This window comes from Clupea harengus, chromosome 4 (genome assembly GCF_900700415.2).
Source record: "Clupea harengus chromosome 4, Ch_v2.0.2, whole genome shotgun sequence".
In the NCBI taxonomy this organism is placed as follows: Eukaryota; Metazoa; Chordata; class Actinopteri; order Clupeiformes; family Clupeidae; genus Clupea; species Clupea harengus.
The window spans coordinates 19,426,305-19,445,248 of NC_045155.1; the positions used below are offsets into that span (position 1 = coordinate 19,426,305).

General features: G+C 43.1%; 1 protein-coding gene across 2 annotated transcripts; it reads right to left on the minus strand.

Moving 5' to 3' along the window:
* Window positions 1-105: 105 nt before the first annotated feature.
* On the minus strand, window positions 106-15,873 carry cables2a (Cdk5 and Abl enzyme substrate 2a). 2 transcript variants are annotated; one of them, XM_012820689.3, is made up of 9 exons: window positions 15,289-15,873; window positions 13,136-13,228; window positions 11,348-11,425; window positions 10,294-10,393; window positions 6,916-7,084; window positions 5,483-5,580; window positions 4,987-5,093; window positions 4,345-4,549; window positions 106-2,809 (listed from the first exon to the last, which is right to left on the minus strand). In XM_012820689.3, exons 1-9 carry the CDS (start codon window positions 15,834-15,836, stop codon window positions 2,669-2,671), a joined length of 1,539 nt encoding a protein of 512 aa, XP_012676143.2. In that variant the 5' UTR covers window positions 15,837-15,873; the 3' UTR covers window positions 106-2,668. The 2 variants fall into 2 exon arrangements, with proteins under 2 accessions (XP_012676143.2, XP_031422464.1); XM_031566604.2 differs by lacking the exon at window positions 11,348-11,425 and having other exon boundaries at window positions 15,289-15,872.
* Between the last annotated feature and the right edge of the window lie 3,071 nt (window positions 15,874-18,944).

Genomic DNA, 18,944 nt, shown 5'->3' on the forward strand with positions numbered 1-18,944 from the left:
AGTCAACAGTTCTTATAAGCATCGTCAAAATAATAACATGAATCCCCAATATCTTATATATAAATAAAATGAAATATATAAAATGAAGAGACATCGCACAAGATGAACAGTCAGAAAATATAATTCATCATTTTGGAAATAATGGAGTGAATTACAAAAAGGCATCACTCATGGCGGCCCAAAAAGACAAATGTTGGGTTTGTTTTCTTTTCAAAAATACATTTAGGGAAGAAAAACACACATACATACACACAAACACCCACACACCATGCTTTACAGCAGTACAAAGTAGACAGACTCGGTACGTATTCACAGTGATCCTCACAGTGCAGTGACCTTCGTAGAAAGCTTGGGTGCAAACTGTGGTATACAAACAGAATAGAATACAGAGTTCTATTACACAGAGTTCCAGCATCATGTTCTACGTCAAAGATTTGATGTGTAGTCGAGGCCGTCAGTCTATGACCTCTTTGCCACCCTACCTCACAACAATCTCAGAAGCTAAAATGCCAGCCCGTGACAGGTCAAGAGAGGAGGAGATGGTGAGATTTTTTTTTTTTTTTTATCAACAAGACGGTATAACACAATGCTCTCAGAACTAGATGCAACCAAAGGCAAGTCAGTCAAAGTACACAGAGAACATTACAACGGCAAACGCTTTTTGACGTCCTTGAAAATATTGGAATCTTAGGCACTTCCCACAACAGAAAAATGCTCACAGTGTATGCTTCAGGACAGGCAGTTACTTCAATTGGGAAACAATGGATTGGCAATAAATACACATGGAAATACACAACTAGTCAAACACATGGCACTAGATATTTTCACAAGATCCCACCCTCACATCCCATAAAGCACACCAACAGCCTTCTTTAGTACCAGAGTCAGTCAGTGATGGGCTCAACCAAACTTTAAAAATAATATTTCAATAAATTACTGTTAAATACAACCATATGAAAGTACCTGAGAAAGCAATAAGATAGTTGTGACATCAGAACAAGTGATTTGACAATCAGGCAAAACCTATTGCCATCACCACTAGATGGCGATCAAGTGGTTTCTATATGTATGAGTGAGTACCATGGAAACAGACAAAGAAAACAATGACCTGGTAAATAGAAAGAAAAAAACCTGGACGGATCTCTGCTAAGTTTCTTGCTGTGTGCAAAATCTCTGGAGAGGAAGAGGGACACAGTCGTCTTTACTCTGACATCTTGGCACAATACTACCCCCCTAAAATGTTCAAAAGTGCAGAATAACAAAAACCCTCCCACACACGGTGTACCTTTAACTAAAGAAAGGGAACCATAAATTCTATTGTAAATTCAACTACACCAAATCACCAATACGAAAGATGCTGCTTTAGCAGGATGTGCTAAGATTTGCTGATGTCGGGTTTTCTGAGTAATATTGTGCTGTGTACAATCCACGCTGTAACACAAGACACACACACACACACGGGTTTAAAGTCACTGCCTACAGTCACCAAGAACAGGAAAGGTTTCACATTCAGAACACATTAGAAGCTACTGATGTACATACATTGCTGTAACCTTCTGGCACATAGAAGACTAGCTGTGTCAGTGAAAAAGTTCATGAATTCCAACATTCTGATTGTTTTTTTTTCCTCTTAAATGTAAGACCCTTATAAGTTATCCTTGTGCAAAATGTAAGACGTTCATTGTTTTTTCATAAATGTAAATAGTAATATATAGAAATGACCCACAAATGTAAAGCTACTTGTCTTATATCAATGAAAAGATATATCGACAGTCACAGAGGGAAAAAAATACAATGTTCATGATCGGTATTAAAAAAAAAAAACGTACTGATGACTCTTAAAGCATTGTAAAGAAAAATAGTTCTATTTGCTTTTTTTTTTTTTTTTTTTAAGTCCTCAACTTTGCTGTGCTCAGACAGTCTGCAGATGACTCTGGGCAAAAGACGCGAGGATGACAAGATAATAGAGAATAAGTAGAACAGGCGGCACGATGAATGTGCTCATTAAATGGCATCTCTAACATAGAGCGCTTGGCTGCATACGCATCGGAATGCCACACACGCCCCCAGGAGAGGCCCAGAACAAAGAGCAGAAACATTAACACACACACACACACACACACACACACACATATCCTCTTTCACACATGCGTGCGTACACACACGCACACACACACACACACACACACTTCCTCACAAACACATATAGTCGCACACGCACACACACACACACAGCTGTACCAACATTAAACCACCAGACCCCTACATTACCGCTGGCCATTGCAGATCAGACAATGAACCTTTAGAAGTTAAAGCCAGGGGTCTCTCTCCCCTGATCCATTAAACACACTGCTGATCAGTCAAACAAGGACAGCCGCTCATCAATAAACCTGGCTGAGAGCATTTCATATGCAATTCATTAATCATCTAAGAGAGACCTTAGAAGAAATAAAAACATCTCATCTGAAATTGATATGCTGATGCCAAAAAGGCCATGGTGGCCACCGGCACAGTGTCTCTTGAAGATGATGTGTAAAGACGGTTCATTTGATTAGGACTTCAAAAGCACTACAGTGGATGCGGAAGAGCGTAACATCAAATTGAGACGATCTTTCACTGTTCTGATCTCAGAGGAAACAATCATGGTCAGGTCTTCTGGGGGACGTGGCTAGACCTTCAGCGCCAGGCGACGGTAGTGTGGCATGACTTTACTGTCGGGTAGATACAGGGCCATCTCCAGGGCAACCAAAACCGTAAACTCCAGAGGAATCAGCTCCCGCCGATTGATACGGAAACGTTCCTCAAGTTTCTGAAGGAGAGAGAGAGAGAATAAGTAAAGAGAAGAAAAAAAGAAAGAAAGAAAGAAAGAAAGAAAGGGGACAAACAATTACAGAAGTGAAATCACACTCTGCACAAAATGTGCCCACGCTGTTGTCCGTCATGTGCTGCTCCTTTCTTATGGGACACACGAGTTCAACGCGCTGCACCCTGACCAGAGATCAGACTGTTCCGTGTGTGCCGCTGCTCACCAAACACAGAGATCAGACTGTTCCGTGTGTGCCGCTGCTCACCAAACAGAGATCAGACTGTTCCGTGTGTGCCGCTGCTCACCAAACACAGAGATCAGACTGTTCCGTGTGTGCCGCTGTTCACCAAACACAGAGATCAGACTGTTCCGTGTGTGCCGCTGCTCACCAAACACAGAGATCAGACTGTTCCGTGTGTGCTGCTCCTCACCAAACACAGAGATCACAGGCACATGTGAAAGAGGAACTTGCTGTGTGTTGGAGTTCATGTGTGGCAGGGAAAAAAAGCTTCCTGTGGCTTCTTTCTTTCTTTCTGTCTATCTATACATCTCAATCTATATCTATATCTATATATATATATATATCTATGTAGGTGCCTGATCACATACAAAATCACAGTTCCTCAAGTTTCTGAAGGAGAGAGAGAGAGAATAAGTAAAGAGAAGAAAAAAAGAAAGAAAGAAAGAAAGAAAGAAAGAAAGGGGACAAACAATTACAGAAGTGAAATCACACTCTGCACAAAATGTGCCCACGCTGTTGTCCGTCATGTGCTGCTCCTTTCTTATGGGACACACGAGTTCAACGCGCTGCACCCTGACCAGAGATCAGACTGTTCCGTGTGTGCCGCTGCTCACCAAACACAGAGATCAGACTGTTCCGTGTGTGCCGCTGCTCACCAAACAGAGATCAGACTGTTCCGTGTGTGCCGCTGCTCACCAAACACAGAGATCAGACTGTTCCGTGTGTGCCGCTGTTCACCAAACACAGAGATCAGACTGTTCCGTGTGTGCCGCTGCTCACCAAACACAGAGATCAGACTGTTCCGTGTGTGCCGCTCCTCACCAAACACAGAGATCACAGGCACATGTGAAAGAGGAACTTGCTGTGTGTTGGAGTTCATGTGTGGCAGGGAAAAAAAAGCTTCCTGTGGCTTCTTTCTTTCTTTCTGTCTATCTATACATCTCAATCTATATCTATATCTATATATATATATATATCTATGTAGGTGCCTGATCACATACAAAATCACAGTCAATGAGCAGTTTAATTACCCATGGTCTTTGGCTGGTTGTGCGTATTTTAATGATGTATAGGCAACTTAAATGCTTCAATAGTATAATAGTCTCATGTGAACTGTGAAATGATCAGTTTAAGAGAACATTTGTTTTGAATCTGACAACCAGGAGGGTGCACCGTTGAGACCTTTAAGGAGGTACACTACACATAAACACTAGACACACACACACACACACACACACACACACACACACACACACACACACACACAAACAAACACAAACATCCTTGTTCGACTCACATCAATGAGCTGCTTGACCTCGTGCTTCTTGAGGTCACTGCTGATCTTGGCGGCCAGCAGGACGCAGGCGGCCGACACCAGCTTGCGATTGTTTTTGTTCAGCCGGCCCTGCAGCACCAGCTTCTCAAAGTACACATAGGCCATCGCCGTCGTCACTGGCTGCAGGCCACACTCGTCACTCACCGCACGCATCTCCCTCTTCAGGCTTCAGGGCGAGAGGAGAAGAGAGGATGGGAGGGGAAGAAAGGGGTGGGGGGTGGGGGTGGGGGGGATGTAAGAGCAGGTCTGAATGGAGCGCTATTTGGAGGTTAATGTACTGTACCACTGGAGTGCTTGAAGCACAAGTCATCACAACAGCCTCGACTAGTTCAATTATATAACGCCATCTTAAGCCTGGCCATCACCCTTAGAGTTGCATCATAAATGTCATTGGAATACGACCATTGTAATAACAATGTTTGTGGGGTTTTTTTCATTCAGCTATCAACATCCTTGTTGATATCCTGACATTTCTACATGTCTACTGTGGTTCACATTTCTTGTCTTCAATCAATCTTCAGTGGATTTGTTCCAGAAGCCTTACTGTGGTTAAAAAGGTACTCACTAAACACAGAAAGGCAATTGTCAGTGGTCAAGTGGTACCTTCTGATTTTGCTCAGGGTCAGTCTGATGTGGGGATATTTCTCCTTGAACGTCTCGTTCATGTCCTTCTTCAAGTCAGACGGCTTCACATACTCAATCACGGTCGTCTGAAGGAGAGAGAGAAGAACGCTTCATTGTACAAAGAGTCCTAAACGGTTCCTGGTTTATGACCGCATGACGTGCACTTTGGAATAAGCCTTTCCCTAATAGCTCTAGTTAATGTTGATGTGTTGCTGGGTAACATGTTGAGTCTCTCTTGGCCCTGCGAGCAGTCATGTGGCTTTATCAGTCAGAACAGTCCTCAGGGATGCATCAGTACCCAAGGCTATTCTGGTGCAGCCTAACAAGCACTGGAATGAGATGCCACCGGACACCGGAATGGAATTCTACAAAGAATCCAACAATGCATTCCACTTCTACATTCTAGTTCTCTGCTCTGGGCCCTAGTGAGCTGTGGAGGTTGCTGCTGCTGGTGCGGTGGGCATGAGGGGCTCACCACGTAGGAGGCGAAGATCAGCACCCTCTTATGTTTGCCACAGGGCCACTGCGGGTCACTCAGGAGATTGGGGTCGTAGTCGCCCAGCTCATCCACACCTAAAGAAGAGAATTCAGCTCATATATAATCAACTCCACTCACACATCATGAGGACATTTGATTTAGACGCCATAGACTCCATTTATAGGAAGTTTCTCTCTCAATGAGCTACAACCTAACAATGACTTGACATTACATCAAAATGAAATGAATCAGTTGTATTAAAGATCAGGGTATCTAAATTCCTGGTAGCCTTTCTGGCAGGCATTCTTCAGATTATGGTCGCCTGAAATGAATCAGACAAACATTTACAATCATCATTATGCATCTTAGTAAAGTTTGCTCTTCTTCTTGTTTGGGTGCCTGGAGTGGAACTGCTTTGTGGCCTACCACAATATGGCGCTACAGCGATGATGACTACACGGAAAGAATGCGCCTGTCATTTGAATTGTATTGATTTTAAACAGCAAAACAGAGACTTTATTATTGTTAAGACGCATCGAGAAAACCCGAGCACTTGGTTCAATCGTGCCCGCAACTCATGGCCTATGGGAAGGTGGGCACGAGGCTAGAGAGAGCCTTGTCTTTTAGAGTCTCTACAGATGCTTACATCAATTATTAAGTGAATTTTATGCCCCTGAAGACCAGGAAACTAACGTGCCCTAATAGCCTTCCAGGTTACCCACAATCTAATATCGCATCAAGAATGACTGTATCAGCCGATCTTTAAGACAACGCGTTGCAACTCGCCAGAGGATTTACAATGCGGAAACTCTGAGTCAGTTATGGGAACACCTTGTTTCCGCAGTTCTGTTTAGTGACTGTAACTCCGCATAATTTACGCAATATGCCCTCCAGTTTTCAGGGCAAGGAAATGGTCTCAAAAGGAGTGCCTTCTGCATTTCTGAAGATGACAATAACAATAAACAATAGCATTTAACTCTCACTCGTGTCAGTCTCATATTCAAATAAATAGATACTTACATGTGCAAGTACAATTTTGGCCTGAACGGCTTCTCGTAGTGTAACATTACGTTAAGCCTATAAGGTGCACTATTTTGCATGATGGTTTGGCAGAGGACTCTGGCATCAAACACAACCCAACTACTACCTTTCCGATTAACGCGTACACTTCCTAGCGGACCAAACAATGACTAACAACTTGTTCGTTTGGCGGCAAAAGAGCAAAAGATTTTATTGTACTTTGGGGATAATTTCTGATAGCCCGTCTGACAGGGAGTTGTTACATTTTTGTAGCCTGACGGGAAAACTTGAATGTCTCGGGACGTCTAGCTAGTGATTTTGCGACACTAGGATAATAACTAGGAAGGATTTGTCCAATCTGAACTAAGTTAAACAGATGAACAGAAACTTTTGCTCTCTTGCTGACGTACCTGTATCCTGTCCCACTGTGCTGTTGAGGCGCGCAGGAGTGAAGCCTTTCTGGCCGTTGCTGCGGTTACAGGACTTGGGCGCCTGGCCTGTGCTGGCGTCAGGAGGGCCGGTGCTCTTCTGTCTCACAAGGGCATTCGTGGGCAGCAGGAAACGGGCATATGATACAGTCTGTGAAGGGCAAAGAGAACAAATACACTCATTCATCAATAGACATCTATGGACACTTCTGCATCATTTCATGTCTATTTCAAGCATTTCTGTAGCGTGAGAGCAGACAATTTATTGGCAACCGAAACCTGTGAGCCAACTGAACCTTGGTGCTGATGCTACCATGTTCTACAATGGGGGAGTTCCTACTGCCTGAACATGATAATTAATGAATAACTCCCTTATTACTGCTTTATCAAAATGTCTTATTCGGCTACTGAGGGCAGGTTTAACAGCTGATGGATGTTTTATTATAGTATTTTTTTTTTTAGCTGCCAGCTGGGGCCCCCGTGACAGGGCCACAGGCAGATTGGCCCTCAGCTGAGTCATAGCCCCACAAACACAGCTTGAGTGGAACAGAGTTGGGGCCGGAGATACGGGGCCTAGAGCTTAGTCTAATTAATACTGTTCTGTGGAATGCCACATTCTCAGTATGGATCATTCACATAGGCATGAGGGCAATGTGCTTAACCCTAAGCCACAATCACAATATCAACTAAGCTGCACACAAGTAAACCATAGGTGGCAGAGTACTGCAAAGCAATCACATTTTTTCACATCAGGGAGCTCAAATTCTAAAAACTACCCTTAAACTGCTTTATATTCAGAGCTGCCAACATTGTGTTTTTGAAAAGAGTAGCAAGCCGAGCGGAGCAAGGTGAAAATTTGTGGGCCGGAGATTTGACGTTTTCTGAGATGCAATCTAGGTAAGGACTACAAGGACATGTTTATCTGCAAAGAACTGCAGTATTTTGAGTGTATCATTTCGTCTTTTCCCTGTACTATTGCACACAATTATACATAAAAAAGTTTTTTTATTACCCAAACACATAAATTAACATACAGTACTGACCAAATACAGTACTGACTAAGCAGGTGGATTGAACATTTACACCAGACAAACCTGCAACACATGTGCACAGCCTTATTGAACCCAAGACTGCTTTTTATTGGTGAGCTGATTTTGAGAAATTAAACGTTGCAGCTAAAGTTGTGTTTCTGGTTGCTATGGTTATGTAGTTGCTATGCTAGCTAACTAGCTAGATAAGGAAACTTTAAATAAAAGAAAGAGTTCATATTCACAGATATTAACACGAGTTCATCACAAGCTAGCAGCTGCCAACTGTATGAACCTAACCTATGTGTGTGTAAAGAATGCTGATATGAAATATGAAAAACAACCAGTAGTCGATGTGCAAGCTGCCAATTGTATTATTGAATTCCTCATCAACAGCGGGAATCCTTAAACTACAAACAGCATAGCATCCTGGTAACAGTAGTGACGGCATTAAAAAAAAAATTTGTAGGGTCGATCGTATTGGCTCTTTGCCGACGCAATGGAAGAATCATAAGACGGCTTATATGTGAGCTTTACGGCTGGTTGGATGTCAACACATGCACGTGGCTGCCTGCTAAAAGCAGGGATGCAAACACATGTATGGTCAAAAAAGAGAGAGGTAATTGAAGCCCTCGCCCCGCGGCAAATATCCATATACTTACATTGCCACCAACCCCCCCGACATCCCCGGCCCACCCCTATAGGCACAGAGTAAAATGAAATTCTGAAAATTCTTCTTCCTGGCCACCTTCTGCAACGTATGCAGGGCCTTCCGTCTGGCTGCATTCATTTTCTTAACATGTTTGAGACGTGTCTGCCTCTCTTTGGCCAGAGCAGTAGTCTTGGCCTTCTCTGCACTTTCACATGTAGCACTGCAGCCATACTCCGAGCTGGATATTTCCCCAAACTCATGACATGGGCCCACCACTTCACAATGCAGTCCCCCCAGGATTTCGCTGTCCTTTTTTGTGATAGTTGCGGCCTAAAATTTCTATTTTCGCAGGAGCTTTTCCAAAAAGTTGCGGTATTTTTTAGGTGTTTTTGCGATGCAATTGCGGGAGCAAGTGGAAGTTGCGATAGAGTTGCGAATTTCCCTCTTTGTAATTACAATTGAATTATTTGTTGAAAAATAAGTTATTAATAAACAAACATTCATTAAGGAACAAACCCATTGAGAAATGGTCCTCTAAATAACCTCACCAACATGCCAAACAAAAGATTAACGGGACTACAAAAATGTAGCAAAATAGGCTGTTCTGCCCTCTGCTTATTCAGGTCAGCAAATTTATATTGCTTGTATTGTTGTTATGGGAACGAAATTGGACTTTTACTTTGACATCATTTAAATGTTCGTCTCGTGGGAAAGGCAACAGCTGTTAGACAGTTATCTAGAAACATAGCTAGTTATGCTATGTTATGCTAAACATGTAGCGGGAACAGTACATAGGCTTTACTTATCCACAAGGAAGTGCACCTGTTGGTATTACAAAAGGACCACCAGTAAGACTGAATAAAACGTTATGAATATCTCAGCCTTCACATAAAACGAAAAAAAAACAGCCTGTGTCACTGATCTGTCTGGTCTTCTGACGTCCTGCCTGCATTTCTGCCGTTCTCATTCTATGCTTATCAATCGGTTTTGCTATCCTTGTTGATTTATTTGAACTGTATAGGTGTTTATGTTGTTCAATTTCATATATTAATTTAAAGTCGTCCAATTTCAAGTAACCCATTCTTCAACACTATCTGCTACCTTATCTTCAAACAAAAAGTAACGTTAAATCTCCATTGCAACAGCTTTCGAGGATTTGGGAAATAATTGCTGCTGATTTGCTTATTTCTTATTTACTTGTTTTGTGGAGGCAATCCAGAATTACTGTTGATCAAATTATAATCAGACCCCCCCCCCCTTAAAAAAAAACTCTTCAGATCTGCACGATTCACACAAGTCACCCAAACTGACGTGAAAAAAGAGGGAGGCGCCGAAAAGCGCGCTGTTTGCATCCCTGTAAAAGAATGACATCGATTTGTTGGGTAATGCGTAGGATATTCAAGCCAAGCGTAGCAGCGTAATTGGGGCCTGGAAATCGTATCTGCTACGCCAAAATCGTGTATGTTGGCAGCTCTGTATATTGCTTTGGGATCATTGCAGATTAATTAAGTGAACTCTGTTAGGGAGGGAGGTTTCGGTCTAGATCCTGTATGAATGACCTACTGTAGTCACCAGCAACAACATTACTGTGCTGGCTATCTCTCTCGGTGCTGTGTTGGCTATCTCTCTCGGTGCTGTGTTGGCTATCTCTCTCGGTGCTGTGGTCGCCGGATGGCTTACCTTCCCAAACGCCCCCAGCTCCACACCCTCCAGCCCAGGCACCATGTCTGGGGCGCCTGCTGACAGTTTCCTCGGCCTCTGGGGCTCCAGTTTGGGGTCACTGGGTAAGGGAAAATAAAAACAAAATAGAAACGAAATAGACAGGGGGAAAAAAGCACAAAAGACAAAAAAGGGAAATTAGATGAAAAGCAATAAACAGCAGGAAAAAGAAAAGGATAAGAGGAGATGAGAGGAAAAGGGAAAACCAGTGAGAGTTAGGCACACAGGCTCAGAAGATTAGAACAGTGAGGAGGGAAATTGTTATTTCTGCCATCTACCTCAGGCAATCAATCTATTATTGATACCAGAGGTAACGTGAGCATAAAATCACTGAATTAAAAAAAAGGTTAAGACTGTGACTGTGTATCCCCTGACTAGTAAATGGACTAAACCTGTAGAGAGGTCCATCATGAAGGAGGACATGCAGTGCAAAGGTCATTCTCCAGCATCTTCACTAGCCTCCAAAATTCACTACTTTACCCATTCTAGAATAATGTCTTCTTTGTGCAAAACTTTCAAAACATGCTCACCCCACAACAATGGCCGTTCAATGGAATTCATCAAAACAGGTCAACTGAATAATGACCTACTATGGAGGACACTAGCTCAGTGTTGTTGTGTGTGTGCTTTTTTAACAGTTGATATTTTTTCAGTTAAAGGGTTTACATGCAAAACATTAGATGGTAGATAAGTGTCCAGCGTTATCTGAAAGGAAAAGTCAGTCTGGTTATCTCAGGGCATCTCGGCCATGCTGACAGGGAACATGAGGAACACTTGCACCAAAGGTTGATCAGGGGGTGAGTTGTTTAGATGTTCAAAAGGTGAGAACACGGAGGATAAACCACTCTTGCTTTCATTACACAAGGCCTTCCTGTTGCAACCTCAGCCGTGTTAGGCACTTTGTTTTAGTCGAGATGTTTGTGCGGTGGGTGTGTGTGTGTGTGCGTGTGTGTGTTTGTTTTGTTTTCATGAGGGTGCTGCTGTTGTTCTGTGGTGCTTGTGGTGTAATCTGTACCTGAAGTGAAAGCTCTCCCCATATGGCAGAATAGAGAAAGCGGCACACAAAGACCGCTTGGCACATATCAGCACAATCCTGCAGAACACACACGCACACACACATACATACATACACACACACACACACACACACATACAGCACGTACAGACAAAACAAACAGTGTCAGTCCTCCTCTATGAGCCATGCTGCTGCATCCACACCACAACACAACACATCACATCACATGAGCAGACTCCATCTAGCCAAGCCATAGCTTCCCTCCACAAAGACGTGCAGCATCAACACAAACACTCAGCCCATCACGATACTCTCAAAGCCTCTTCTCAGGACATGGCACCATTGAACATAGCCAAACACTTTTCAGCCTGCACACTCCAAGCATGTCAGTCCCACCACCCCAGCCACCTCCATGGGGTCTCTCACCCAGGGACCAGCTGTCAGCAGCAGCAAATTAACTCATATTCTGACCGACTCAGCTTGGCTACATGGGCACAGGTTACATAACAGCGGGTCACCACACACTAGAGCCAGGTCTTATACAATGCCACCCGCTAATCTCATAAATACTCACAAAATCTCACTGAGATATCTGTCCAATTGAGACTCAGGACACGTGAGAGTGACCTTGAGAAAAAAAAACATGCCTACTCTTTGATTGGCCAAAACTATTGATGAATGGTCTACTGCAAATGACATTTTGGGGGGGGGTACACAGCTTTGCTGATAACGGGAAACTATGCATGCAGGAAACCAACATACAGGAAACTAAACTATTATCTGTGAAGCTCTGTGGGTGTTTTTAGTGTGACTGTAGTGTGACTGACTGCAGATGCATGCTTTCATGGCAACTTTTCTCAATGCTGGGCTTTGAACAATACCTTCACATAGCTTTCACGATGACTCATGGTTAAACTACAGCAGCTTGAGAGTCTAGGTCCATCTGACACATGTGGCATTGCGTGGCTGGCAGACAAATAAATTAATCAAATAGTCTGTCTGCGACCAAGTGGTGACCGAACTGTCTGTAAATAGTGCAGTTGACGACGTTGCGTTTCACACCCCAATTTCACGCCAAAAACACATTTGTCATGTTGAATCAGCGCGAAGAAGCTCGCCCACCAGCAAACAGGGGGTGGATCACAGAATAATCCGGAAGGACACTTGAGAAAGAGACAGAAAAATGCACAGGAGAGCAGTGAGAAGAGCCCACAGGCTCACAACTATTTATTTCAGTCGCGTTCTTCTTTTACACTGGGCGGGGGAAAACAAGAGGATATTCCATTTCACTCTCACTCTCTTTCATTGCTCCGGCGTGGTGTGGTTCTATTTTCAGTGGACTAGCCTCGCTGGCGTTTTGATTCTTATCAAAGGCTGATTTAATTCTCTGGCAGAAGCCTCACAGCAGGCGGGCGAACCTGTTTCCATGTCAGTCTGTTAAGGGGCTAACAGAGTTACCCGTAAGTGAGAGGCCGTTACTTATGACTGCCCGATTAGATCAGGGAGGAGCTCAAAGAGGCTTGTTGTGCCGCATCACCTTAGAGGAGGCCGTGCTGGGATCCTTTCCCAGGGTTTCCATGCCTGTGGGTGCTAGACACTGCAACCAGCAGCCGCAGGGCACACTTCACACCTTCTCAGTGTTTGACCAAGCTACAGAGCTGCCTCTATTCGTTGTGTTCATAAGGATTCAAATGGGCCTCACTCCATCCCCTCCCCTTGGTGTGTATCGTTTCCCCCTCATCACACACACACACACACTTACATACACACACTCATAAAAGCACCCACCTGCTGCCTCGAGTGTCATACTGCCTCATATTCTTGATGAAATGGACCTTCTTGGCCGCCCTGGGCCCAGGAGAGCCTGACTGGGTCCGTGTACTGTGAGGATGACAAATCAGATGAAAAGGTCACAAACTACATCACAGTGTATATCCAAAAGGTACCATGCATATCATGTTGCCCTAGAGCTAAAACTGAGAAAGCTTGATCTGAAACAAATTGATTTAGGTCCGTCATTTACACACAAGGTGCCATCCCCTTTAAAAGAGGACTATTTGATTTAGGTCCTTCATTTACACACAAGGCGCCATCCCCTTTAAAAGAGGACGATTTGATTTAGGTCCTTCATTTACACACAAGGTGCCATCCCCTTTAAAAGAGGACTATTTGATTTAGGTCCTTCATTTACACACAAGACGCCGCCATCCCCTTTAAAAGAGGACTATTTGATTTAGGTCCTTCATTTACACACAAGAAGACGCCATCCCCTTTAAAAGAGGACTATTTGCTAGCTCTCATAATCCAGCACCAAAGTGAGAGTTGAAAGACAGTGTGCCTTGGAGAGGAATGATCATGTGCGGCACCAGCTGGAAGTACATCAGCCTGGCATCAATCACTCAGGGACAGATCTTACATAAGAGGTGTTAATCTTCCGGTCGGTGCATATTGGGGAGCGAGGTTGGTGGGATAGTGAATTTAAAACAGAGAGCAAAGGTTGACAACAGTGACCTTAAAGCTGATTTGAATGTTTATTTTGTTTTAATCAAAGGGAAATGCAAGGACTCAACAAAACAACTGGCCCAAGGCCCCACACAGTTGACACCACTGTCCGCAAATCGTAATTATGGTAACTATGCATCCAAGGGGGATTGAATGTCTCAGCTTTATCATTGCAAACACTGGAAACGGAGTTGTTATGGTCACACAGAGGGATAATGACTGCTTCCATTATGAAGCGCCTGCTGACCAGGTGATGCTAGGCTCCCCTGTCAAACATTGTCCAGGAATTCTGCTGCAAGCATTGATGTGAACAACTGTAGAGCATCAAAGCAATTTATTGGAATTTCCATTTTTTATAGCTCTGACCTAAATTGGCATTTGTTCCCTGAAATGCTGATCACACATTTACTATCGAACAGCCTACATTTTACGTACATTTGTTTAGTAGGGATTTTTTTTATGCACAAAAAAAAAAAACATTTGTAGGTGAGGTAAATGTGAGTTGAAGGAGCATGACACAAACACGTTGAATTAATTGTATAACTCATCCCTCTCTATAGTTAACCCAACCTCGGGTCTAGTCACATCTACATGTAATGCAATTCGACTACAACAACGTTTAAAATACGATGGAGAACAGTGGGAGAATAACAAAATTGTAACTTCTTGAAAGGTAGTCTGAAATGACAGGCTCCGTTTTACAATTTCAGACAGCCGCGAAAATAAGGAATTGACGGTTAAGCACGAATCCCTGCAAAAGCACAGGTTACGTTCCAAGGTCACAAAACAGAGAGAGATAGCATAAGATTTCATGTTATCATGATTATTTCTCATACAATGGCACACTTCCACTCACCAGTTTTGAATACGCGTATCTTTGATAATTGAATTACTCAATTTGGAAACTGAAACTACCTGTCGAATGTCAGGACTGAGCAAAAGTAACCCGTAATCTATTTCACGTGTTTAGGTAACAGGTTAGCTAAACTATTGTCAGGTTTGAGTGTAAGTATAAGGACTAGCTGACAAGATTATCGCGCAAAACAATAATGATTTTAAGGGAAAAGAAACGGGAGACCACTTGTTTACACCTAGGCTAACTTATCATCAAGTCAATGGCAATACTAGAGCAAACGGAAATACACGATAATAACAGACTAAATCGTAGATCAATGGAAGAAGCGGTTTAATTTAAAAATATCGAATTATTAGCCCAGCCTGACAACATGTCCCCGCATAGTATTCGTTTCTGACAGCACAAACAAAGAAAAGCCGCTGCATCATGTAGACGTGGTAGATAGCTAGCTAACTAGCAGCAGTAGCCTTAAGAAGCGTATTTCAACATGACAAACCAAGACAATAAAGATGTCCGGGGGTACAGCTTTCTAACAACATCAGGGAACAGTTGGGCCTAACCAATCTGTTGACAGTATACATACCTTTGACGGGGATCTGGAGGCATGGAGTTACAACTCTGAACGGAGGTCAGAGTAGGCGATTTGCTAGCTGCCAGGAGGGGATTCTGGGGTCCAGAGGTCGGTGAGAGAGGGGATACCTGAGACGACAAAGGGTCTGTCTTTCCACTTTCAAACAAGCTCTCACTGACGTTACCACCAACCCCGGGAGATGCCAAAAACAAAGGTGGAAAGGTGTTAGTCCTCGGTAAAGGAGTAGTAACGCCCCCGCTAACTGAGGTTGACAGCTGGGTGAAGGTTCCGTAGCTGCTTGTTGTCGACATCGGTCCAACCACTGAAGCTCCGGCGTCCAGACTTCGGTGCTCGGCGGCTTTAGGACATGGGTTACCGTTGTTTAAAGGGTACACTGGTTTCCCATCTAAAGATATGTTGGTTAGGAACAAAAGTGCTGCCTGCCTCCGACGCGAATCTTTACTTTTCCGCAGATGTACTTTGTGCGATTTAGTAGCATTTGTGCCTGTGCCACAGTGTGGACCGCAAGCTGCGGCCGCCATTCTAGAGTGTGAAGACATACGTTCAAACACAGACAGACAACGATGAAGCCGGCGAGAGGACATGTGCACGCCCACTGTGTGCTTATTGGTCACAATTGCTGTATTATGCACGTATTTTAAGTCTTATAAAAGACGATTGGCTGTCGGCTCTTTGATCCTACATTTGTAACAAAGGCTTCATTACTAAGTCTATGGCGGGATACATGAATACATTTTAGATCTAGCCACAACATTAGAGTGGGAAGTTCTTTAAAATGATGTGAATATGTTAGCTTTTAAAATCATGTACAAATATACAACTGCCATGACAGGTGTGACAGTAATAGTTTGAAATCACTTACCTTGTAGCCTATGAGTACACGAAATGTAATTGAGGTAATTGAAGAAAATCCTACGGGCTTACCAATGGTACACTCACTCAGTGTTTTTTCAGATGTGAATGAGTGGCTTGTGCCGAAGGTGAATGTAACATGAACCTGTTCTAGTCTTTCCTGTCTGAATTGCCCTAGGGCTTCACAGCAATAACCCATGAATTTATCTTGCTAAAACAGACATAAGTAATTACTTGAATATCCTCTTTTGTAATCGTACACCACTATGTCCCCTTGGGCCCCAGAGTGCATTTGCATAACAGCTGGCACACACTGGCTGGATCAACTTTGCAGAGTTACAGTGCCTTGCATAAGTATTCACCCCCTTGGATGTTTTACACTTTTATTGCTTTTATAAATCAATCATGGTCTATATGAGTTGGCTTTTTTGACAACATTTTTTACAAAAAAAGCCCATTTAATGTCAAAGTGATTCAACAGATTGCTACACAGTAATGTCAATTAATAAATACAAATATGTAATGTAAAATAAGTGAGTGCATAAGTATTCACCCCCTTTAAAGTGAATGACCTAATTCAACAGAGGTCCAGCCAATTGGTGCTAGTAGTCTCATAATTAGTGAAATGGGGATCAGTGTGCAGTGGATGTGTCTCAAGTGATTGTAGTATAACGACACCTGTGTCTGGAAGGTCCATTCACTGGTTAATCAGTATTCCTGGTTACCGTTACACAATGAAGACAAAAGAAAACTCCAAGCAACTCAGAGAAAAGGTTATTGAAAAGTATAAGTCAGAGGAAGGATACAAAAAAATGTCCAAGGCACTAAACATTCCCTGGAGTTCTGTTAAAACCATCATCAAGAAATGGAAGGAATATGGCACATGTGTAAATCTGCCTAGAGCAGGCCATCCTCACAAACTGAGTGACCGTGCAAGAAGGACACCAGTAAAAGAGGCCACCAAGACACCTATGATTACTCTGAAGGAGTTACAAGCTTTAGCAACTGAGATGGGACAATAACTGTTGTCCGGGTTCTTCACCAATCAAACTTTATGGAAGAGAGCCACTGTTGAAGAAAACTCATATTAAATATCGACTACAGTTCGCCAAAAGGCATGTGGGAAACTTCATGGTCAAGTGGAAGAAAGTCCTGTGGTCTGATGAGACTAAAGTGGAGCTTTTTGGCCATCAGACAAGACACTTTGTTTGGCGGACACCACAAACGCACAAACGCACCATCCCCACTGCGATGCATGGTGGTGGCAGCATCATGCTGTGGGGATGCTTATCGGTAGCCGGCCCTGGAAGGCTTGTAAAGATATAGGGTAAAGTGAATGCAGCAAAATATAGGGAAATCCTGGAGGACAATCTAATTCTGTCTGCAAGAAAACTACTGCTTGGGAGAAGATTTATTTTCCAGCAAGACAATGACCCGAAGCATACAGCGAAAGCTACACAGAAATGGTTTAAAAACAACAAGGTGAATGTTCTCGAGTGGCCGAATCAAAGTCCAGACCTAAATCCAATAGAGAATTTGTGGCTGGACTTGAAAAGGGCTGTTCACGCCTGATCCCAGCGCAACCTGACAGAGCTTGAGCAGTTTATCACAGAAGAATGGAGTGAAATTGCAGTGTCCAGATGTGCAAGCCTGATTGAGACTTATCCACAAAAACTCAGTGCTGTGATTGCAGCCAAATGTGCATCTACTTAAAACTGACTTGAAGGGCATGAATACTTATGCAATTACTTATTTTACATTACATATATTTATTTAATTGACATTACTGTGTAGCAATCTGTTTTCACTTTAACATTAAAGAGGTTTTTTTTTCATTTTTTGTCACAAAAGCCAACTTATATTGACCATGATTGATTTATAAAAGCAATAAAAGGGTAAAACATCCAAGGGGGTGAATACTTATGCAAAGCACTGTATGTGTATTATATATATGGGTCACTGTTCAGGAAATACACATCAGCTTTAATCCCTTCTGTTATGGTGTCCTCTCATATCCCCTTTTTAAAAATTTGAATTAATGACATGTAAGCATAGCACATGGTAATTTGTTATTCAAATACCCCAAACAAAGGATGCCCTTTGCCATCTAGATGCCATGGGCACTTGGGTTGGAAAAGAGCCAGACTATGCTGTCTAACTGAGGACCCACAGGTTCTCACTTATGTCTAAGTTAGACTAAGGCTGTCAGCCGCCGTCCATTTGTTCAAGTGCCGAACAAGCTGGAGATCAAGAAAGGACCGCAGAGATTATGAAAACATTTCTCTTATCCGCTCGTTTCGAACTGGACTGCTGGCTAGCCTTGTTGTGTTTCGTAATCCACTGATTCAGTGCCGTGGGAGATGGGATTTAACTTCCTAGCGCCACTCAATCTATCTAGAACAGTCTGTTTTCCCTGCAGTTTCCTGAGTGTTGAGTGCCACCAGTATTTTCTCTGTGTCACCTCATACAACTTCATTCATTGTGTTTTTTTGACTGAGCTTTTCCAAGATTTCTCTTTCACTCTCTCATACACTCATGCATGCACACACAGCACACAATAACACACACTCTCTCTCTCTCTCTCTCACACACACACACACACAAACACACACAGATATAGAGAAAGTATTCTCTCTAACATCTGATTTAGTCTTGGTAACCTGATTTTGCTGATAAATGTCAGTCATGTTTGACAGAGCCATAGACTTAACAGTGGTCTAAGACAGCTGATGAGTACAGGGCTGTACTGGTTGAGCCCCCACTGTACTGGACCTAAGCTGCAGATGCCTTAACCC

Coding starts and splice junctions, on each gene's coding strand:
- cables2a (XM_012820689.3), bottom strand. CDS start 15,836: ATGTCTTCACACTCTAGAATGGCGGCCGCAGCTTGCGGTCCACACTGT. Junction 11,426..13,135: donor TATGACACTCGAGGCAGCAG/GTGGGTGCTTTT, acceptor TGTGTTCTGCAG/GATTGTGCTGATATGTGCCA. Junction 2,810..4,344: donor AGGTCAAGCAGCTCATTGAT/GTGAGTCGAACA, acceptor TCTCTCCTTCAG/AAACTTGAGGAACGTTTCCG.